Genomic DNA, 24227 nt, shown 5'->3' with positions numbered 1-24227 from the left:
GGCAATGAGTTTTTTTATATCGCTGTGGAGGAATTTAGGCAAAATTGTTTTAATTAGCCACATTGGAGGGTTTTGCCAGCATGTACTGGAACTATAGAATCTGAACACAGAAGTGCATTAAAGTGTACATTACCTTTCGTGGGTGCAATAGTAACAGATGTTGTATTCTTGAAGATTTCTGCTCTTGGTTTTCCAGTATACTCTATGGAAGATGAACTTAACTTTACACGCACAGATTCACTCTTTGTACTAGAATTCTTTAATACCAGAATTAGGTTAACATCCTGTCCAAATTCTGGGGGTGAGACTAACTTGAATTTCCCAGTGATCTCCCCAGTGAGATCTTCATCCTCCGCCCTATCCCTGCTGGATTTTCCCAAGATGCCTCTTTGTTTTAAGTTGTCTTCTGTTAAAATTCCAATTTCCAGCAGCTTCATGCATGCTTTTGTGTAAACTGATCTTTCTTCATCAGATCCTAAAACCACAAGTGAGAATACTTAGAATTTGTATTTTAATGGCTAAACAGATGATTATATATATATTGTCACCAGGGTTAGTCACAACTTCATAGCCCTGAATGGAGACTCTGGAGCTAAAGCATACTTCAGCCTCAGAGTCTGTATTTGGGGCTATGAGCCGCCTGTGGAGATCATAGACACAACCTGAGAAAGGATGAGATGATCTGAGGACAACTGGCGAGAGACATGGTTATTGCCTCCTGAGTTGCTCTAATTTAAAAATTTTAGGACACAGTATTTGCATCCTGACTATATGCCTTTTACAGTTAGACAGGACTAGATTTGTGCAATGGTCGAGATAAAACTATCACAAGTAATTGAATATCAATCCTCCCATAAACTGCGATTTAAAAAAATGACCTCAAAAGCAAAGATTTTTTTTCCATTGAGAGGATTACTCTTCAGTTGTGATTTAGGTTTATCTGTACCACTAAATCAGCCCATTGCCTGACAAATGTGGCCATTATACAATTGGACATTTTTGCTGGTTGTTGGCGCTTCCCTGGATGAATATAAAATTAATTTAGAATATTGATACTTGATTAGGAATGGAAGGTTAACTGTGGAGAAGCTTGATATATAAGGAGACAGGAAGGCTGAATATCTACTAAGTATAAGGCCATATTTTCAAACAGCCTGGAAAACTCCTACCACTTCTTATGTTATTTCTCCTTCTGATCTGCCATGACCAGTGATAGAAGGTTCTAGGGGTATGATCATTGATAGTGTAACAAAAAGATTTATGTCTTTGATCAGAGATTTCACTTCCACTAGCACCAATCCTTACCAACACCCTCCAAACCAAAATGGATGTACACAGGACGTTCCACCTAACGACCATGCAGAGCTTCCACTGATGTCCATTATGACAGTGGCGGAACTACCGGGGTTGCAGGGGTCGCAACTGCGACCGGGCCCCGGCGGCAGGGGGGCCCAAGCCAAGGGGCCGCCCGAAATCGGGCAGGGGCGTCCAACATGCGGCCCGCGAGACCTCGAGGTGCGGCCCGCGTAAGATCGGCAGCCAGGGCAACCGATCTTACGCGAGCCGCACCTCAAGCCCTGCTACTTACTTGTGGGAGGGTCTTCTGGACTGCACAGAGGAAGCGGAGTTCATGTGACATCCTACTTCCTCTGTGCTTTAGCAGAGAAGGCAGAGAGAGGCCGCGCCCCCTGCTGAAGTCTGTGAGCGGCATCGAGGAGCTGCAGTGCAGGTAAGGGGGTGGGAAGGGGGTTTGAATGAGTGTGTGTGATTGAGGGAATGAATCTGTGAATTAATGATTATATGAATAAATGAGTGTGTGTGTGTGTGTGTGATAGCATGGATGTGTAAGTGCTGGAACCTAGGCATGATGGGACTGTGATTGCTGTTAGCAATCACACTCCTATGATGCCAAGTCAGCCAGTACATGCTGAAACCTGGCCAGCTGCCCCCCTTGTGTAGTGATGCTGCCAGCAGTATGGGGTCTGCACTTACAGCCACCCTGTACCAGCATGTACTGGCTGACTTGGCATGATAGGAGTGTGATTGCTAACAGCAATCACAGTCCCATAATGCCTAGGTTCCAGCATTTACTGGATGGATGTGTAAGTGCTGGAACCTAGGCATGATGGGACTGTGACTACTGTTAGCAATCACACTCCTATCATGCCAAGTCAGCCAGTACATGCTGAAACCTAGCTAGCTGCCCCCCTTGTGTAGTGATGCTGCCAGCAGTATGGGGTCTGCACATCACTTACAGCCACCCTGTACCAGCATGTACTGGCTGACTTGGCATGATAGGAGCAGTGGCGTCTCCAGCTTTCATATTTAGAGGGGGCACATGGGGGGCCAGGGACCAAAGTAGGGGGGCCAATTATAAAACGGTACATATACACTATATATATACACACACACGTTAGACGTGCATTTTTAACTACATAATATGCACTTATCTCTTTGAAGTTAGCCCCTGCTGCCGATATATAGAAATATTACACCCTGCTTCTGATATATATTAATATTAACCCCTGCTGGGGATATATGTTGATATTAGCCCCTGCTGCGGATATATACTTATATTATACCCTGCTGCTGATATACAAAAAAATTATACCCTGCTGCTGATATATATATAAATATTTGACCCTGCTACCAGTATATATTAATATTAGCCCCTACTGCCAATATATATTATTAGTCACTGCAGCCAATATATATAATTAGCCCCTGCAGCCAATATATATTAATATTAACCCCTGCTGCCGATATGAATATAAATACTAGACCCTGCTGCCAATATATGTTAATATTAGCTCCTGCTGCCAATATATGTTAATATTAGCTCCTGCTGCCAATATATATTAGCCCCTGCTGCCAATATATATATTAATATTAGCCCCTGCTGCTGGTATATATTAATATTGGACCCTGCTGCCGATATATATTAATATTAGACCCTGCTGCCGATATATATAGTATTGGTCCCTGCTTCCTATATATATTAATATTAGCCCCTGCAGCCAATATATATATATTAATATTAGACCCTGTTGCCAATATATAAATATTAGCCCCTGCTGCCAAAACATATATAAATATTTGCCCCTGCTGCCAATATATTTTATAGTGAAAAAATATCCAAGCATTTCCTTGGGCCCCGCTCAACGCTTCCTTGCATGCAATCACTCCCTCCGCTACCACAACAAAAAAAAGAAATATTTCCCACACTGACTGCAGATCAGGGAAAGACCGTGAGAGTCAGTCCTGCACCGTGACATTGAGCGGTCCTCTCCCCTGTAATCATCCCCAGAGTCCCTTTATCCCCTCATTCACTAAACCATACCGCTCTTTTACTTACACCCTGTAGTTCAGGTATAGATCAAATAAACAACACATGGAAACAGCACATGCAACTAAATGAGATATAAAAAAAACAACTTGTATTTGCAGGTATACATAAATAATGTATGGAAACATAGCATTGCAGTTATAAACCAACAGAACACACAAACCCAGCATTGCAGGTATAGATCAACTGGAAATCACATGTACACTCAGCACTGAAGGTATAGATCAAATAAACAACACATGGAAACAGCACTCCAGGTATTGATCAACTGAATAAGACATACAAATCCTATATTTGCAGGTAAACATAAATAATGTATGGAAATATAGCCGATACAGATGAACAGAATGACACAAAACCCAGCTTTGCAGGTATATATCAATTGGAAATTACATATAAACTCTGCATTAAAGGTATAGATAAAACACCCTAAATTACAGGCATAGATCACTGGTCACACACCCCAAAGCCAGCCCTGGTGTCCACACTGCCCACATAAAACCCGACCAGCACCCAAATTACATATTGTGTCAACTTTGTCCCCAAACAGCTGAACGTACGCCAAGTTTGTCCCATAAACACCTCTCCCTCCTAATCTATCCTATCTACCCCCTCTCCCTCCCAATCTATCCTATCTACCCCCTCTTCCTCCCTATCTACCACCTCTGCCTCCCTATATACCTACTCTCCCTCCCAATCTATCCTATGTACCCCCTCTCCCTCCCAATCTATCCCATCTACCCCCTCTCCCTCCCAATCTATCCCATCTACCCCCTCTCCCTCCCAATCTATCCCATCTACCCCCTCTCCCTCCCAATCTATCCCATCTACCCCCTCTCCCTCCCTATCCATCTCATCTACCCCATCTCCCTCCCAATCTATCCCATCTACCCCCATCTCCCTCCCTATCTATCATATCTATCCCATCTACCCCCTCTCCCTCCCAATCTATCCTATCTATCCCCTCTCCCTCCCAATCTATACCTATCTACCTCTTCTGACTCTCTAACCCCCTCCTAACTTTCTACCCCCCTTTGAAGTTCACTTACCTTGGGCTTGTCCAGCGGTGAGATCGCGAGGTCTCTGTAGCCCTGGTTCTGCAGTGTGCGCGGCTTCACTGCCGGGCGCCGGATATGACGACATATACCGGCGCCCGGCTTGAAATGCCGGCACTGCGACCAAGGCAGAGGCCTCGCGGTCGCGGAGAAGAGTGAGAGGCGCCGAACGGTTGCCGAGAACTTAATCCTCAGCAACCGCTCGGCGCCTCTCTTTCTCTCCTCCGGGTCTATTAAAAAAAAAAGCCGGCGTTTCAATTGGGGGGGCACACCGGGAGGCACAGCATGATGTTGGGGGGCCATGGCCCCCTCTGGCCCCCCCCTGCCGACGCCACTGGATAGGAGTGTGATTGCCAACAGCAATCACAGCGAGCACAGTCCCATCATGCCTAGGTACCAGCATTTACTGGTTGCCTGGGTATGATAGGAGTGTGATTGCTGTTAGCAATCACACTCCTATCATGCCAAGTCATATTGCTAATTTTGTCCAATTGTGTGTTACCTACCTTTATTAAAAATGTGAGTTTTTATTATTATTTTTAAAGGTGGGGGTCATTTTCGGTTTTGGCTAAGTGAACCCTGAATGTTTTGGTCCAGAATTTTCATTTTAGTTCATCCCTAGAATAAATCTAGGGAATCCTGAATTTGTAGTCGCAAAACTTTCTAGGCCCAGAAATCAGTGAGAGGAAGAGTAAAGGTTTTGTATCATTTTACTTTATTTTAATCTGCATATTTTATTAAAGGCCATATTTTTTGTCACAGTGAAAAATGAGTGCGGCCCGCGCACGTATACAATTCTGATGAAGTGGCCCACTGCAGAAAAAACTTGGACACCCCTGGATTATGCCCTTTGTACATGAGCCCCTTTTTCTTTGATTTTTTTACAGATATGATTCAATATGTAAATTGAATTTGTTGAAAAAAAATTGTTGGGTAAAAATCATGTTTTTTTTGGGGGGGCCCTTAACAGATTCTCGCACCCGGGCCCTGAGGCGTCTAGTTACGCCCCTGCATTATGACCATATGTGAAAGCTTCACTGTTTTTATCGGTGTAGCCCAGGGGAAAAACCCATCCAGATGTAAAAAGACAAATGATTCTATTATTTAATGGATAAAAAGTTTGTTGATGCTAAAGAGAGGTGTATAATAGTTGGGGTATGTGCAATGTATTTATAGGGTAACAAAATGAATACCTGACTTTTACCTTCTGGGTATTTATAGTTTTCTGTAATGTCCACACGTTCATTGCTACCCACGGCTTTTGTGCTGATGTTTTTCCCTACTAACGTGCTATTGGAGTACACCTTCTCTTTCAAGCCTTTATCGTAGTAAATCCAGGTGTATTGGTCTGCATTCACTTCAGAAAATACAAACTGGGTATCGTAGCCAAGATGCAGTTCTCCTCCTTTGATTGCGTGGACTGAGGCAGGACCACAACAATAGATTTCTAGGAGTGAAAAAAACAAACATTAACATATCCCCTTCAGCATGTCAAGACATTTAGTACAATGCTATGCTTCCAACTTTGTGGGAACAGTTTAGAGAAGGCCTTTTTTCTGTTCCAGGATGACTGTGCCCCAGCGCACAAACCAAGGTCCATAAACACATGGTTGGATGCGTTTTTAGTGAAGAACTTGACCGGCCACACAGAGCCCTGACTTTAACCCCATCGAACACCTTTGGGAAATATTGGAATGGAGATTGCGAGCCCGGTCTTCTCGTCCAACATCAGTGGCTGACCTTACAAATGCTCTACTGGATGAATGGGCTGAAATTCCCACAGACACTCTCCAAAATCTTGTAGAAAGCCTTCCCAGAAGAGTGGAAGCCGTTATAGCTGCAAATGGCAGGCAACTACATATTAATGTCTATGTATTTAGAATGCAATGTCATAAAAGTCACTGTTGGTGTAATGGTCTGGTGTCCCAATACTTTTCCACAAAAAAATCAGCTCGATGAGGTGTTTGAGCAGGGAAAGTCACCCAAAATATTACATGACTGACAATGGCAGCCTCCAGGACTGCCAATAAAGAAAGTTTATAGTGTGTAATTATATATATATATATATATATATATATATATATATATATATATATATATAGGGCACAATTACAACCAATCCCAAGATGCTTTGGTACCTTTTTTACACAATACAATAACTTCCCTGGGTATTATTTCCTGTCTTCTGCATCGGTAAAAAAAAAATACAGTACCCCTGCATATCGCTAGGTCTAAACATTGTAATATATTTGTCAACTTATCTGGGAAAAGTATAATATAATTTTTAAGACAAATAAAAATATATTCATGTTGATTTCCAAACTGCCCATATCTAACAGAATTACACGCATTGTGCATCTGCAGAACAGGCTGACATATACCAAAGGTATATAAATGTATGAGGAGGGCCGGCAGACCTGTTTTATACCTTCGCTTAATTCTTGGGGTGTTGCGTCCAGCACTTGCCACCCTCCGTAGGCCGGGCCTAAGTCAGGTCTGGTGAACCAGCTCTCGTTCCAAACATGGTAATTCCTGTTGGTAGAGAGCCAAGAACGACATGAATCCTTACACAGACACTAAGGCTGAGAAACAACCTAGGTCTTTCTTGAAAACATTGTGGTAAAATCATTAATATTACAATAATGATGTTGTATTACAGTAAAAAAATCATAGATGAATAGGTAAATGTTGAATTATACATCTTAAATGTTAAAGGGGAACGCCCAAATTTTTTATTCCCAGTATTAGATCACAATTAAGTGTTTCAAAATTTTTTAGCTGTTTTCTAAAGCAGTTCCAGCTGTTTTTGCAGACTATATTTTTTTTTCTGGAAGCTACATACTGACTCCTGATCTTACTAATGGTAAACAATTGAATGGCTCATCAAGCCAGACACTAATGAAAGCCTGTGGAGGAACTAATGCTTTATTAACATTGCCAGAAAGAATCAGCTCCAGGAAAGGTACCCCAAAATATCATAAAAAATATTTTTGTTAATGCTAACCTATATTAACTGTATTTTTATGCTGAAGGAGAAAAATATGTTTTTTCCTTCAGGCTTTCTTTCTAAAAATTTCAACCATCTTTCAAGTGTTTTTTTCACATAAAAGTGTTTTCCATACCACATGGAGTCTTTGCTCATTTTTTTTCCGCTTACGGTATAAATATTGTCAACACTCAAATTTCCCTCCTTATCATGAGCTGAGGCAAAGTTTGTGACCACTCTGGTTGGAATTCCCAAACCCCGGAGCACTACAAAAGAAACAAACGAGGTCCAGTTAAAGTTCCAGAAATTATTATTTTATATAGCAGTAACATTTCACACAAGTAGTATACTAGGTTAAAAAGCACAGCTAAACCTAACATTAAAATTACTTTTATCATATCTTTTAATTTAAAAATGAATGTAAAAAAAATACAGCTGTATGCCTTCCATTTGATCTTATCTTTATGAAATTTTACTCAATCAGATCAGATGAAACTAAGCTTGAATTTTATAAATAACCGGATTTCTGTGACTACTTTCTCCATTATCTGCTCGTTTAATAAGATTTTCTAAATTTGAAAAGAAACCTAAATTTAATTTTCCACTAATATTAGTGTACTGTGTTGTTACTACATATTTGGAAATATTTATCTGTCATTGTTATGTTACAGAGAAAATTGCAAAATATGGCATGGGGAGAATTTTTACAGGGATTTTGTTACTGAAACTTCTGATCTTAGTAGCCCTATGTCTAAAAACAAACATTCTACTAAAAAAGCTTAATACACTTAACAGTAAGCTGTATAAAAAAGGGAGGTGAGAAGTCTATTTCCCTTTTAAAGTCAAATGACTTCAGAATATGGGTAGGATAAGGAGTATAGTCAGTAAGGTTTTCTTGGCCTAGGCTTACTAGGTGTGGGGCATTGTCTCCAGGGAGGCATCAGCCTCAGGTCTATAATACTATCGAGGGTTGTGCCAAGTTTCTTGTTGTGCCGTTTAAAGCGGTGTGCTGGGATATGATGTCATGTCCCGACGCCTATTAGCAGGACCAGGGTTGCGGATGGAACGGCAGCGCTGCCCTGAATTAGGAATAGGTTAGCACCAAAGGTAAATACACCACCGAGTACAGATAAGTGAACATAGCAGGAAAATAACTGTCTTTCATGTTCATGTGGTGGAGCAGTGTTTGGCTTTACCCTCTCCCCATCCAGTTATGTTTGATCTTTGCCTTCTTTCTTATAAGTTGTAGGAAATGTCTGCTACTGAGCGGCTCATCAGATTCATTGGTCAAGCTCTACCCCATCTTGATTCCCATGTGCAATTAGAAGGGGGAAAGCCCTGGGTCAGCATACCAAGGATGTCTCCAGGTATATCGGAGACCTTCCTTTGGAATCTGCAAAATCAGTAAAAATTTCAGACTGGTAAAAGAAAATACCCTTAATTTTGTGAAAGGAATCAGAACCGTTCACCTATACTGTCAGGAATTAGAACTATTTGTCAGGAATTCTACAATGCAGAGGGAAGTTATAGCAGAAACATTTTTAGTTTAAAGATCTGAAATTCTTCTTCTGCTGCTAAAACATATTTATGGATTACAAAAGAATCACCTGTGCACATGACACCGGCAAACACCCAGCACTGTCCATATTTAACTGGCTTAAAACCTTTTTTGTGCCACATTGTAAGTATTTCCACACTTCCAATCCACATTTGGGGGTCGGTTCCAAACCAGAATTTTCCAGACCATCTTCCTTCCAACACACCATCGTCATCATTGCTGTTTATCTGCATAAAGCCAAATTGCAGCAAATAATTTTTCCATAAATCCTGACATGGTTATTCATTTTATTAACATTTTAAGTCATCATATGATTTTTGGGTTAGAAAAACATATTTGGCATACTTTCTGTGAGAGACTACTCTGGCCCCTTATCTTAACTCCTGCCTACCATTTTCTGTACAACAGTTTAGTAATATATAAAAAAGCTGTCAACGAGCAGCTAATTGGGAAGAGAAAAAAAGTACGGTGTTCATGTTTTACATTGTATTAATAATAGTTGTAGTAATAGTCATTTTAGAAGATATACTTTAATAGATACCAAATCAAACTTCTGTTAATAACACATCAGTCCACGAAAAAGCAACTGTTTTTTTTTTCTATTACTACATTTACATAGATATGTTTTCTTTAGTCATATTATTAGGAGCTGGTCAGAAAGACAGGATCTCAACAATTGTCATACTTTAAGCATTTAAAACTCAAAGCTGAACGAGCTAGTGTCATATAAAGTTTGGGGTAAAATTATGCAAGTCCCGCAATTAACACAAATTCATTTTTTTCAGTTTTCTCTTGACAAGGGAATGTGGCACTCACTCCCCCCCTATCCACCACTCTTTAAAGGCTGCCTGGGGCTAGCCCCAAACCTTCACAAAGCTACTTCCCCAGAAGAGGAAGGACTCCAGGTAGCCTACCCTGGGACATTTTTAGATATGATTCTAATGTGACATACAGTATGACTCCAGAACTATAGGAGCATTGGAAAATGTATTAAAAAATGATATACCATACTTACCATAGAACTTACAACCCTACCCACGTAACCAGGGTCATTTCTCTGGGAGCAGTCCAAGGCTGGATCACTTTGGTGGTGTAAGCTTTTATCTAGTACTAATAGACAGATGTCCAGAATGCCTTCCTCAAACTGGAAAGAAAATATTAAGAGTGCATTAGTTGGTGCACAGAATCATCCTCATATGCAGAGGACAAAGGAGATAGAGGTTATAGAGTGCAAAATAAAAGGGCAGCTGTTGGCCTTCTTGGTTATTAGGAGTACCCTCATTTCTTTTTTATTCATTTATTTTTATTGTTACTCAATGTAGCGGGGGTGAATATTTTGTGAGTTTCAGGCAAGGACTCGCTTGTAACAAGCAAAGTTTACCGTCACATGCCTTACAAGTTTCTTTCAAACACCTACACCGTACATTGATTGTTTTAATCATCACAGCTTCTCATGTTGATACTCAAGCACCATCAACAGCTAATGGGCACTGATTTTCATGACTACAATATCACTTGTACGGTGCTGTGGAATATGATGGCGCCATATAAAACAATAAATAGTAATAATATAATACATATTTGCCTATTATCCCCTCCCCATAATTAATACATTTAACACAGAGTAATACCCACTCACTCTAATCACCCTACAATAACACACACACCAACACTATATGCTAACACACACACAAAATATAGCTCAAACACAGATACATTGATACCATAAACAAAAACCCTCATCCACTTTCTAACACACTATGCTAACACACACTGTAACATCATACACTAATGTGCGCATGCATTCTAGCACCATATGTTAGCAGGCACTCACATTAATACCATGATCTAAGATATGCACTCACTCTAACACCATCCATCACTCTTACTTTGCACCAAGAGTGATGCCCACGGGGGCCAGCAGGGGCTATAGTGGGCCCTGACTGTTGTGCGGAGGAGGGGTGCGTTTTTTGGCTGGAATTTCGGGGGTGGAGTTGGGGGAAGATTATATAAGTGGCTGCTTTCCCGGGCTTAGGAACCATTCTTGTGGTTAGCTTACCTGGTTGCGTGTCCCACCCTCCCTCCCTTTTTCTTTTGTTTGTTGGTTTGTGTCGTTTGTCACAGTCTGTGGGGCGGCAGCTTGCCAGGTATCCTGGGGGTTAATGTGGTGGTAAGTGAATGGTTGGTAACATCTGGTGGGAGGTTCTTGGCTGTCAGTGCTGGGAACCTCAGGTCAGGGTGGGGGCATCTCGGTATGTCCCTTCCTTAAGTGGTATTTGGTTATGGTACCTGGATTACTTGGCAAGCTTGAGTGTTTATTGTATATATTTACATGTTGGTGTTTTGAGTCACTGTCCTTGTTAACGCACCTATGTTTATTGTTTCAGGTTTTGGCGTGACAATGACTCTAATAAATAAAATTGGCTGTGGCCTTTTCTTATCCATATTCTATGGTGTGCGGTGTCATTATTGGGGTTTTTAATGGGAAGTTAAGCCTAGCCCGGAAGATCGAAGCTACAACAGTCAGCTCATTGCCCTGTATAAAGGATATTTTTAAGTCAGTGAGACTTCTTGAAAGTCACCTCACTAATTGAACTATTTACCTATTTGGAAAATATGTTGTGGGGAGCACTTACAAATACAACAATACAGTTTGAACAGATTCTACCTCAATGCTTTTGGGTCTCTCTGAAAGGACGTAGTTGTTATTGATCCAAGGATCATTAGCCTAGTATTCGTTCACCTTTTAGATGGTCCTTTATAATGCATTAAGAATTCAAGAAATTGAATTGCGCAAACCCCAGCTTTAGTGAAACCCCTTCCACCAATGATCTACTGAAGAGAAACTAAACAACCTGTTGAAAACATGTTGGAAGTTCTTAAGGATCAGTTTTTAGAAACACAACCATGTTACATTGTTACTACTTCATTCTTCTTACTTGTCCAAAGTTCCATCCTTCATTTTCAATATACTCTTCATGCCCATAGTACATGATGCCACTGTCATTCAAAACATATTCTTGTCTTTCACTTTCATCCTCCATAAATACTGCATCGTCTGGAAATAGAGAGTATATTTTTCTTTTTAAATAAAACATATATATTTACAGCATAAGTAGCTTTATACCACCGATGCTCACTGAGAACACCTTTTAAATATATGTTTATGGTGGAAGCCTTTGGCAGGAAGATTTATGTCTGAAAATGCTGCAGACTTACACGTTTCATAAAATTACATCTAATTTTTAAGAAAAGTCTATGTCAAAAAGCAACAAAGGCATTGCTTTAAATGCCATAACATGGTGCTGTCCAAAGAGTATGACATTGAAAAAAAACAAAACACACCAATGTCTCTGATCAAAATAGAAGGAAATATCTTTGCGCATCACATTCAGCACAATGGGTCCCCAGTTGCATTCTAAAATATTTACCTTAATTAACATTATCAAGTTAAATTAAGACAGACGTTTTAAATGCTTTATATAACAAATAATATTTTCAGGGTCAAAATATTTCAGTCATTATATACATTTTATAAAAGCCAGAGCTGCATACTCTACATAAAATAAAGTGAAGAACGTGTGACAAACATAAGTGAGCCACACTGGTAAGTGTTGTGCTTTCCTGCATTGCCGTATGTATGTGCCTCCATTATCTTAAGGGTTTTATAGAGCCTCCCTTCCCCAGCCAGAAGCAGGAAAGGTGAGATATTCATGTCTCCCTTAAAGTGGGGAAACGTGTTCAAATGGATGGTGGTGGAAACCTCCACTTTTCCCATAAAACCAGTATTTTTTTTTATAAACTTTGCATGTTGAAAGGTAAGGGAAGTGAAAAACTTGGTGTGACACGAGCGATCTAAATACTGGCAGAACTTTGTGATATATTGAACAAATTCCTAGAAATTTATACTTTTTCAAATCCTCTGGTCTCTTTTGGTACATCTTAAAACATTGACTATTAGGAGGACCGCCTAATGTTCCTCACTTAAACTCAGACCTAGAAATCCTTGTTTTGTTTGACATTAAAATTAGACTTGGGCACCAGGGGGCTCTTCGTGCTCGTCTTCGTGCTCGTCTTCGGGGGGGAAAAAACCTTCGTATTCCGCGAATATTCGCCCGTTCCTGTCTTCTCTTCTGGCGAATATTCGCGGACATTCTTCGTGCTCGTTTAATCTTCGTTTCCTACCCGGTTGCCTAGCAGGGGTTAATACGGGGTTAACAACACATCGGAGCAGCAGCAGCTGCCGTGAAGGAACGTGTGTGCAACTCTATTGGTCGTTTCGGCAGGGGGCTGGTCTGGCATCAACTAGTGAATTGCAGAACGCACTTCGTTCGTTGATGGCAGGCCAGCCCCCTGCCGAAACGACCAATAGAGTTGCACACACGTACTGAGGTGTACTGTACACAAAATGACCTAGAGACAAATGCTCCAAGGAACTTGGCCTCCGTTTATCATACACAATCACACATCCATAGATGTTTAATAAAAGAATAGGGATTATTTTACATTTTTAAATTGATTTTGGACCACTTGTAATACATGCCTAACATTTGCTACCTATTTACAATGGCATACTTTGCAACAACCCAACTTTTACTGGACAGGACTGGAAAAAAGCAGGACTGTCCACCAAAATCTTGGGTGTGTTGGCAGGTATGCGGATGGAAAAATGTTGGACAAGAACTAAAAAATAGCTTAGGGTTAATGTACGGTTATGTTTAAGATTAGTAGCAGCGCACTGCTTTGGTTAAAGATGTATTATGTCTAAATAATAATTTAATTTTAATGGGTTTTAAAAAAAAATTAGGGGTTTATTTAAATGTATTTTAAAGTTAGATTTATTATTTAGTACTTTATTATATTTATTTAATGTTTATACTAGTGCTACCTACCGAGCTATAACTACCAACGTGTATTTGCATACCTAGTTTAGCTAAATTAGATGGGACAGGACTGGAAAAAAGCAGGACTGTCCCTGAAAAAGTTGGGTCTGTTGGCAGGTATGTGGATGGAAAAATGTTATAGTATGAAGTGTGAGTTATAGCGTTAATGCTAGTGAGTGTAGAAATGAAGGCCAGGACAAATAACAAGAGGAAAGGTCCTTGTGATTTGTGCATTGTACGTGTATGTGTTATGTGTGTTATGTGTGTTGTCACTTGTCACTGTGTTATATGTGTTATGTGTGTTATGTGTTATGTCACTGTGTTATTTGTGTTATTGTGTGTGTTATGTTTGGTTGGTTGTGTATCAGAAGGAAAATAATGAAATGGAAATGGAAAAGGAAATGGAAAAGGCGAATGAGTGGGCAATTGGCGACCCGCTCACCTGTTTCACCCCAGAGCAAAGCATCCAAACACTGTCAGTCCTAGACGTTTGGCAGCGGACTTCCAGAGCTCAGACACAAGGCCCTAGCGTAAGCTGGCCACTCCGGCGGAGGTAGCAGGCGTTGCCACACCGCAAACAGACGCAGCCAGAGGGGAGAAACTGCCCTTACCACTAGGGACATTTTGGGCATGACTCTAGCCAGGAAGCGAACTGGCAGAGAAGAGATGCTGGCACCACCACCACCACCAGCAGCAGCATTGAAAAATGGGAAAGGCGAATGAGTGGGCAATTGGCGACCCACTCACCTGTTTCACCCCAGAGCAAAGCATCCAAACACTGTCAGTCCTAGACGTTTAGCAGCGGACTTCCAGAGCTCAGACACAAGGCCCTAGCGTAAGCTGGCCACTCCGGCGGAGGTAGCAGGCGTTGCCACACCGCAAACAGACGCAGCCAGAGGGGAGAAACTGCCCTTACCACTAGGGACATTTTGGGCATGACTCTAGCCAGGAAGCGAACTGGCAGAGAAGAGATGCTGGCACCACCACCACCAGCAGCAGCATTTAAAAATGGGAAAGGCGAATGAGTGGGCAATTGGCGACCCACTCACCTGTTTCACCCCAGGGCAAAGCACCCAAACACTGTCAGTCTTAGACGTTTGGCAGCAGACTTCCAGAGCTCAGACACTAGGCCCTAGCGTAAGCTGGCCACTCCGGCGGAGGTAGCAGGCGTTGCCACACCGCAGACAGAGGCAGCCAGGGGGGAGAAACTGCCCTTACCATTAGGGACATTTGAGGCATGACACTAGCCAGGAAGCGAACTGGCATCGAAGAGACACCGGCACCACCACCAGCAGCAGCAGCAGAATTGGGAAAGGCGAATGAGTGGGCAATTGGCGACCCACTCACCTGTTTCACCCCAGGGCAAAGCACCCAAACACTGTCAGTCCTAGACGTTTGGCAGCGGACTTCCAGAGCTCAGACACAAGGCCCTAGCGTAAGCTGGCCACTCCGGCGGAGGTAGCAGGCGTTGCCACACCGCAGACAGAGGCAGCCAGGGGGGAGAAACTGTCCTTACCATTAGGGACATTTGTGGCATGACACTAGCCAGGAAGCAAACTGGCAGAGAAGAGACACTGGCACCACCAGCAGCAGCAGCAGCAGCAGAATTGGGAAAGGTGAATGAGTGGGCAATTGGCGACCCACTCACCTGTTTCACCCCAGGGCAAAGCACCCAAACACTGTCAGTCCTAGACGTTTGGCAGCGGACTTCCAGAGCTCAGACACAAGGCCCTGGCGTAAGCTGGCCACTCCGGCGGAGGTAGCAGGCGTTGCCACACCGCAGACAGAGGCAGCCAGGGGGGAGAAACTGCCCTTACCATTAGGGACATTTGAGGCATGACACTAGCCAGGAAGCGAACTGGCATCGAAGAGACGCTGGCACCAGCAGCAGCAGCAGCAGCAGAATTGGGAAAGGCGAATGAGTGGGCAATTGGCGACCCACTCACCTGTTCCACCCCAGAGCAAAGCATCCAAACACTGTCAGTCCTTGGCGTTTGGGAGCGGACTTCCAGAGCTCAGACACAAGGCCCTAGCGTAAGCTGGCTACACCGGCGGAGGTAGCAGGCGTTGCCACACCGCAAACATGAATGTAGTAGCGTCCAGTTTCGGTACCTCTTTACAAAATAAAACAAGAGACACTTCTTTATTTTAAAAGCTTTATTAAATGTCAGATATGGAATTATTTGTCCGCGGTGCGGACTTGAAATAACTTCAGCACCGCGACACTCAACCTTTATTAACATGTTACAAAGTGTCAAATATTATTACCACAACCAATTTGACACAATATATATAAATAACATAACCAATTGTAAACATTTTAATAACCACTTAATAACCAACTTAATAACCAAATAAGTAACCTGCTGGTATGGGCGTGTCCACCTGTATCCCTGCTGAAACTGCCGGCTGTTACAGGGTCACCGTACCCAAGGCTGGGTCCCCCTGTTTGAGGGCTGAGGAATCACCAGTCAGTCCCTCATACGGATAGCACTCAGCTATCCACGGATCATCCAGACCACCATTCGTAGCAAACCAAAGAAGAATTCTCTTTATTACAAACACACAGAACTTATATCCAATCTCAATGCAATGTGTACCGAACCCAACCCCCAATCCCATCAGCCACATCCCATCACAAATCCCATCAGTATACAGGGGATGTATCAGGTGAGGGGATTACAGAATACAATGTGTTATCCCCCCTGTAGTGCGGGGGCCGTCTGGGCAGACAGGGCTGTGTTGGCTGATTAAGAGCCCCAGCCAGATTATAGGATCGTCTCATTGAAGGCTGGGGCTGAATCCACATCAGTCTCTGGGCCGGTTACACAATAAACACAATATAATATATTACCGGGTCACAGTATACAGAACCGGACACAAAAGTGCTCCGTGACCCGGCTAAACTTCATATGACACATGAGCCAGCTAGCCTGGCCCTGTCACAGATCTCCCCCTTGACCAACGGTCCGGCAGACCAGGCAGATCCACACGGGTCTGCTGCAGGCTGTCCGAGTTGACAAAGTTGAAAGGTGCAGGCCTTAGTTCATGGCCCCCTTTGTCAGAATCATCCATTGAAGGTGGGCCAGGGCCCTGGTTGCCCAAAAGGATAGTCAGTAGTCCTCTGTGAATTGGAGGACGGTCCCAGCTCAGCCGGGGGCACATGGCTATCCCCCTCACCGGGGTAACAGGGGCACGTGGGGACTCTTGCTCCCTAGTCTTGGGAACTGAGTCTGGGGCAGCTGCCAGGCCAGGGTGGTTGCATGGAAGGAAAACCCTGCTGATCGGGCCGGGGGCACTCAGGGAACCAGGGAAACACGTAGAGGTAGTAAGCGAGGCCTCTACCGGGGCACTGGAGTGACCTAGGGGACACTCTGGGACAGGAACGGGTGTCCTTACGGGGTTATTGGGCGAGCTAAGCAGCTCTGCGGGGTACTCAGGGGACCCAGGGGAATACTCCGGGGCAGGGACAGGTGCCAATACTGGACCACCGGGAGGGTTAAGCAGACCCTCGATCTTTCTCTCTGGGACAGGTGCCTCTGCCTGGGCACGGGGAGAGTCAGAGGAACACTCTGGGACAGTGACCTGGGCTTCTACCAGGACACTTGGGGAACCAGGGCCAGGAACCAGGGCCTGCGCCAGGCTACTGAAAGGACCCAGGGAACTCGGCAGCCCCTCTGGCGCCCTCGCTAGGTCGGGGAATGGTGCCTCTACCGGGTCACCGGGGACTTCATAGGGAACCTCTGGGGCAGTGACCCGGGCTTCTCCCAGGACACTCGGGAAATCAGGGGGACAATCTGGGGCCCTGGCTTCTACGGGCATAGATAAGGGTTTGGTGAGGGGGATTGTGCCACTTACTCGGGCGGTGGGGACAGTCATCTCTTCTGCCGGGGTAGAGCAGCCAGGGTTGTTGGTGAGGACTTGGGTCGGAGCTTTTGGCTTCCTCCTCCGCTTCTTCTTGCTGGCGAGGACCTCGGTTCTTCTCGCCGGGGCAGGGGCCGCGGAGTAGGTGACGAGGACCTCGGTCCCACTCCTGCAAGTTGTAGTACCATGCTCCCAGTCTCCTTGTAACTCCTGAAGCTCCACTCTCCGCAGCAATTCTTTATAGTCCCTCTCGAGCTGCCATTCCTCTTGGACCAGGCAATCCATAACAGCCTCCAGCTCGGGGGGAATAGCATAAACCAGGACTTCTGCACGGTTGTCCCAGATTGTATCCCTGCGGTACTGGCAGGGGCTTCCGAAGGACGAGTCAAATTGGAAGGCATCATATATCAGTCCTGGGTCGACGGGGCTATACAGCATCAGAGGGTCGCTGTGGTCTTCACCTGCTAACTGCTGGGAGAATCCCTGGTAGCGGCTCTGGAGGTCGAGCTCTGCATATATGAGACCCCTCAATTCGTCTTCCCACTCCGGCAACGGGTTGTCCCCCAGGAGTGGAACTCGTAGATCCCACATTGTCCAGTATTGTGCCCAGCATGATTCGAAGTGGGGATGGGAGAAATCATCCCTCCAGTCTGCAGGCGCAGACTCTAACTGCCTCTGTTGGTGTTCCAGCTCACACACCTCGGCTGTAACCCGGTCTGTCTCATCCTCTGGTTCTCGGAAGGGTTGGATATCCTGGTATGATATTTTGGTGGTCTGTTCCCCTAGTCTGGGAGATACAGACCCACTCTGGCTCAGTTCCCGGTGACACATTTCAATCACCGTCATCACTTGCTCCGATGTAGCCCCTCCTGGGTACAGGGATAAGTGCCATAGAATGTTCTTTTGTAGAGCACTCAGTCCGAGGCTCTCCTCTGGGGCATCCTGGTGCCGGTCCATCTCTCTGCAGTCCGCAATCAGAGTAGCCTTTCCTTTGCTACAAACCTCCAGGAGCTCTCTTGGTGTCTCTCGTCTGCAATCCCAGTTGGTGGTTTGGATTTCACCCAAGTCGTGGGATTCTTCCCACCGCTGCCAACCAATGTTACAGGGTCACTGTACCCAAGGCTGGGTCCCCCTGTTTGAGGGCTGAGGAATCACCAGTCAGTCCCTCATACGGATAGCACTCAGCTATCCACGGATCATCCAGACCACCATTCGTAGCAAACCAAAGAAGAACTCTCTTTATTACAAACACACAGAACTTATATCCAATCTCAATGCAATGTGTACCGAACCCAACCCCCAATCCCATCAGCCACATCCCATCACAAATCCCATCAGTATACAGGGGATGTATCAGGTGAGGGGATTACAGAATACAATGGGTTCCCCCACCTGTGTTATCCCCCCTGTAGTGCGGGGGCCGTCTGGGCAGACAGGGCTGTGTTGGCTGATTAAGAGCCCCAGCCAGATTATAGGATCGTCTCTTTGAAGGCTGGGGCTGAATCCACATCAGTCTTTGGGCCGGTTACACAATAAACACAATATAATATATTACCGGGTCACAGTATACAGAACCGGACACAAAAGTGCTCCGTGACCCGGCTAAACTTCATATGACACATGAGCCAGCTAGCCTGGCCCTTTCACACCGGCGTCCCCTAGCGCGGCAGTCACATGACCTTACGATTCACAGAGGCGCATGCCCCTGGAGTGTCCTGCACTTACACCTCTGTGCACCACAAGTAACCATACCTAGATGGTTAACTCCTGCACCGTACCAGCTTAAAACCAGAGTACCCGGCAAAAATGCCAAAATCAGGGGAGGGACGGGCGGGAAAATTTTCTTTAAAATGGTTGCCCCTATAGGCCACGACCCTTCCTTATATACCCCCAAGGGAGGGTAATTACCCCCTCCCTTCTGGCCCTGCACGTGCCACTAACTTAACACTTTCAGTGCCAAAATTTTCCTTAGTCATGCCTTAACCCCTTCAACAGGCCTGACCATGGGTACCTTGTCCGCACTAAATTCATGTGGCCCCTCCGTCCAATTTCTTTCCCTCCGGGGCTGTTCTGACGCAGCCAGGGGGGAGAAACTGCCCTTACCATTAGGGACATTTAAGGCATGACACTAGCCAGGAAGCGAACTGGCAGAGAAGAGACGCTGGCACCACCACCAGCAGCAGCAGCAGCAGCAGCAGAATTGGGAAAGGCGAATGAGTGGGCAATTGGCGACCCGCTCACCTGTTCCACCCCAGAGCAAAGCATCCAAACACTGTCAGTCCTAGACGTTTGGCAGCAGACTTCCAGAGCTCAGACACTAGGCCCTAGCGTAAGCTGGTTACACCGGCGGAGGTAGCAGGCGTTGCCACACCGCAAACAGACGCAGCCAGGGGGGAGAAACTGCCCTTACCATTAGGGACATTTAAGGCATGACACTAGCCAGGAAGCGAACTGGCAGAGAAGAGACGCTGGCACCACCAGCAGCAGCAGCAGCAGCAGCAGCAGCATTGGAAAAGGCGAATGAGTGGGCAATTGACGACCCGCTCACCTGTTTCACCCCAGGGCAAAGCATCCAAAAACTGTCAGTCCTTGGCGTTTGGGAGCGGACTTCCAGAACTCAGACACAAGGCCCTAGCGTAAGCTGGCTACATTGGCGGAGGTAGCAGGCGTTGCCACACTGCAGCAAGTGCAACCAGTGGGGGAGAAACTGCCCTTACCATTAGGGACATTTAAGGGATGACACTAGCCAGGAAGCGAACTGGCAGAGAAGAGACGCTGGCACCACCACCAGCAGCAGCAGCAGCAGCAGCATTGGAAAAGGCGAATGAGTGGGCAATTGAAGACCCGCTCACCTGTTTCACCCCAGGGCAAAGCATCCAAAAACTGTCAGTCCTTGGCGTTTGGGAGCGGACTTCCAGAACTCAGACACAAGGCCCTAGCGTATGCTGGCTACATTGGCGGAGGTAGCAGGCGTTGCCACACCGCAGCAAGTGCAACCAGGGGGGGAGAAACTACCCTCTCCATTAGGGACATTTAAGGCATGACACTAGCCAGGAAGCGAACTGGCAGAGAAGAGACGCTGGCACCACCACCAGCAGCAGCAGCATTGGAAAAGGCGAATGAGTGGGCAATTGACGACCCGCTCACCTGTTTCACCCCAGGGCAAAGCATCCAAAGACTGTCAGTCCTTGGCGTTTGAGAGCAGACTTCCAGAACTCAGACACTAGGCCCTAGCGTAAATTGGCTACACCGGCGGAGGTAGCAGGCATTGCCACACCGCCGCAAGTGCAACCAGGGGGAGAAACTACCCTCTCCATTAGGGACATTTGAGGCATGATTTCAGCCAGGAAGCGAACTGGCAAAAGATGCTGGCACCACCACCAGCAGCACCGTTGGAAAAGGAAAAAGGTGAATGAGTGGGCAATTGACGACCCGCTCACCTGTTTCACCCCAGGGCAAAGCATGAAAGTCTGTCAGTCCATGGCGTTTGGGAGCGGACTTCCAGAACTCAGACACTAGGCCCTAGCGTAAATTGGCTACATAGGCGGAGGTAGCAGACGTTGCCACACCGCAAACACGTGCAACCAGGGGGAGAAACTACCTTAAACATTACAGATAAAAAAAATTAACTTTCCAAGCTAAGAGCTGGGTAACCCAACTTGGGCAGATTGAATTTAAGGAAGGCAATCTGCTCCATCAGATGAGGTGCCATGCGTGAGCGCTGTGGACTCAGTATGTTTCCAGTCATAGAAAACACGCGCTCACTTTGAACAGTGGTTGGCGGACATGATAGTACAGACCTGGGCAAAGCACGGCCCGCGGGCCACATCCGGCCCGCTGAATAGCTCGGACCGGCCCGCAAAGAGTGTCCTGGTGACTCACCAATGAGTCCGGTGTCCCCCCCCGCCCCGGTCACTTACCTTAAACTCCTGTGTTGGAAGCGTTTGTCTCGGGTGCCGGCGCTTTACGCTGGGCGCCGGCATATGACGTCAGACGCCGGCGATCAGCAGTGAAGCGCCGGCACCCGAGACAAACGCCTCACGCTTCCAACACAGGAGTTTAAGGTAAGTGACCGGGGCGGGGGGGGAGATCCTGAGAAGGGGGGGTTAGGGAGTTAGAGGGGAGATACTGAGAAGGGGGGGTTAGGGAGTTAGAGGGGAGATACTGAGAAGGGGGGTTAGGGAGGGAGGTCTTACTGTGTGTGTGTGTGTCTTACTGTGTTTGTGTGTGTGTGTCTGTGTTGCTGATGCTGCTGCTAGGAGTAGCAGACCACATCATCTCTTCCTCCTCCTGCACCTCTCCCTCCTCGGACAGCATTCCCATTTTACGCTGCCAGTCACGCACCTTGTTGACCAATTGCTCCCGGTAGCTACTGAGAACATTAAATTTCAAAGCTAGCTTTCCCTTAATTCTTGGATCGCAAAGGCACGCTAGCATCATTTCGGGACTCTCTTCCATTCGTTTGCGAAGGTGTACTTTTAGCAGATCCTTCAGCTTCCTGACTATGGCTGCTATGTCAGGATGTAGAGTGCCACCTTGAACAGCCTCACGGTTTCCAAGGAACACATCCATCTTGCTGCCTAGATGGGAGAACACTGGGATTACCTGGGCCAGACTGGCAGTGTTTGAGCTTAAATTTTCTGTGGCATCCCTGAATGGTTTAAGGACTGCCACTAGCTGGGCGATCACTGTCCAATCCTCCCTATTCAATGGAGAGGTAATCCCAATATTGTGCTCTGAGGCAAGATTATGGATTGCCCTCTGCTGCTCCAAAATCCTCTCGAGCATGTCTAACGTGGAGTTCCACCGTGTACTGACATCCTGACATAGGCAGTGTACGGGAAGACCTGACCTCTCTTGCTCTTCCCTCAAAAGTTGGCTAGCCTTAACACTATGGTGAAAGTGCCCAGCGATCTTTCTGCAGCGGGACAGAACTACTGCTGCCACATTAGTTCCTTCTGACATTGCTGCCTTCACTACAAGATGGATGATGTGGGCTGCACAGCGCACACCAACAATATGACCATCTCGCAGCGCTTTCACCATATTGGCACCTCCGTCAGTTACCACAAAACCAACTTCAACATTGGTGCCCGCCTCTGCTCCCACCCAAAGGCTAAACATTTTCCTCATCGCATGCAGAATGTTTTGGGAAGTGTGCTTTTCATCCATCACTTCTGCATGGAGAAGGAAAGATCGGTAGCCTGCTGCAGCAGCTTCCTTAGACACACCGGGCTGCCACCAGTGTGCTGTCAAAGAAAGAAAGGCATGCTGGCCGCTAGGTGCACTCCACAAATCTGTAGTGAAATGAACAGACTGACCAGCAGCCTTGGAAAGCTCCTCTTTCACTGCTGCAACACAGGACCGATACAATGAGGGGACAATGTTCCTGCTGAAAGTGGAACGTGACGGAACTGTATATTGTGGAGCCACAGCCGCCATCAATTGTTTGAAAGGCTCCCCTTCGATCATAGAGAAGGATGCCCCTCCAACAGCAATGAACTGACCAATCAGTCGCTTTACTTTATTGGCCTGCTGTTTGGGCATTTACCTTTTGGATTGGAATGCCACAAATTGTTCCAGGGTGGGCTGGACATGCAGTGCTCCAACCTGCCTTGGTCTCTGGCGACCAGCACTAGTTGCTGCTGCTGCTGCTGCTGCTCTTGGCTCAGAAGAAGAAGCTGTTGGGGTTTTTCCACGGCCACCAGCTATGCTGCCTGCACTAAGTTTTACCTCTGCATCTTTCCCCAATAGCACAGCGTTGTGTTGAGTGCTGAGGTGATGCTTCATGCTAGCACTGGTAAAATGGCCAGACACTTTCCCTCTGCTTATTAGCTTCCCACAATGTTTGCACTTTCCATAGCGCCCTTCTTCAACATTTTCAAAGTGCTCCCAAATTGGGGCGCGCATAGCCTTGGAGTGTGCCTTGGGTGCTGCTCCTACTGCTCAGGGTGGATGAACAGAGGCAGAACTAGTGGTGGTGGGACTGGTGGTAACAGTACTGGCCATAGTGGGACTGCTAATTGCTTTAGATTTGCTAGGTTTTGCTGCTGCTGCTGGTGGTGGTGGTGGTGATGATCGTAGCGGAGAAGGTGGAGGCTCAGGGGAAAATTGTGCACTAGTCATTTGGACACTGCTCCCTGAGGAATCTGATTCCTGACCACTCATCTCCTCTATTTCCTCTGGCTCATAGTCTAGCTCTTCATTAGCCAGATCGAATGGAATTCCTGCTAGGCTGGAGCTAAGACTGATATCGTCGTGAGACTCGTGACTAGTAGTAGTGCGAGCAGGAAGAATAGACTCTGCACTTGGCCTCTCAGTCTCAGGCTCCTCTGCTACCTCGCTAGGTGGAGTTCCACTATGTGTAGCCCTCTCTCTAACTGTCTTTACAAAAATTTTGTAAGGACTTGGTGGCTTGCTAGAGGTACTAGGAGGACATGGCGTGGCGGTACCAGTGGGAACAGTAGGCGCAGCACTAGTGGTGGTAGAGGCGGTAGAGGTGGGGGTGGTGGTGGTGGTGGTTTTCCCTACAAAG

At 45.9% G+C, this 24227-nt stretch overlaps 1 protein-coding gene across 1 annotated transcript in view; it reads right to left on the bottom strand.

The window, feature by feature from the left end:
- LOC149278829 (protein-glutamine gamma-glutamyltransferase 6-like) overlaps positions 1-24227 on the bottom strand; it is a 46299-nt gene that overhangs the window by 6120 nt on the left and 15952 nt on the right. The window contains exons 7-13 of the mRNA XM_089501709.1: positions 11885-12003; positions 9961-10089; positions 8995-9172; positions 7524-7653; positions 6830-6933; positions 5606-5848; positions 134-475 (exon numbers count right to left, since the gene is read on the bottom strand). Of these exons, the coding sequence (XP_089357835.1) occupies positions 134-475; positions 5606-5848; positions 6830-6933; positions 7524-7653; positions 8995-9172; positions 9961-10089; positions 11885-12003 (1245 nt within the window). The remainder of the gene's footprint in view (positions 1-133; positions 476-5605; positions 5849-6829; positions 6934-7523; positions 7654-8994; positions 9173-9960; positions 10090-11884; positions 12004-24227) is intronic.

Source organism: Sceloporus occidentalis, unplaced genomic scaffold (genome assembly GCF_023333645.1).
Source record: "Sceloporus occidentalis isolate IW3139 unplaced genomic scaffold, rSceOcc1.0.p SCAF_179, whole genome shotgun sequence".
Lineage (NCBI taxonomy): Eukaryota > Metazoa > Chordata > Lepidosauria > Squamata > Phrynosomatidae > Sceloporus > Sceloporus occidentalis.
The sequence above is the reverse complement of the archived record's forward strand: the minus strand, read 5'-3'. Positions and strand labels throughout refer to the sequence as shown.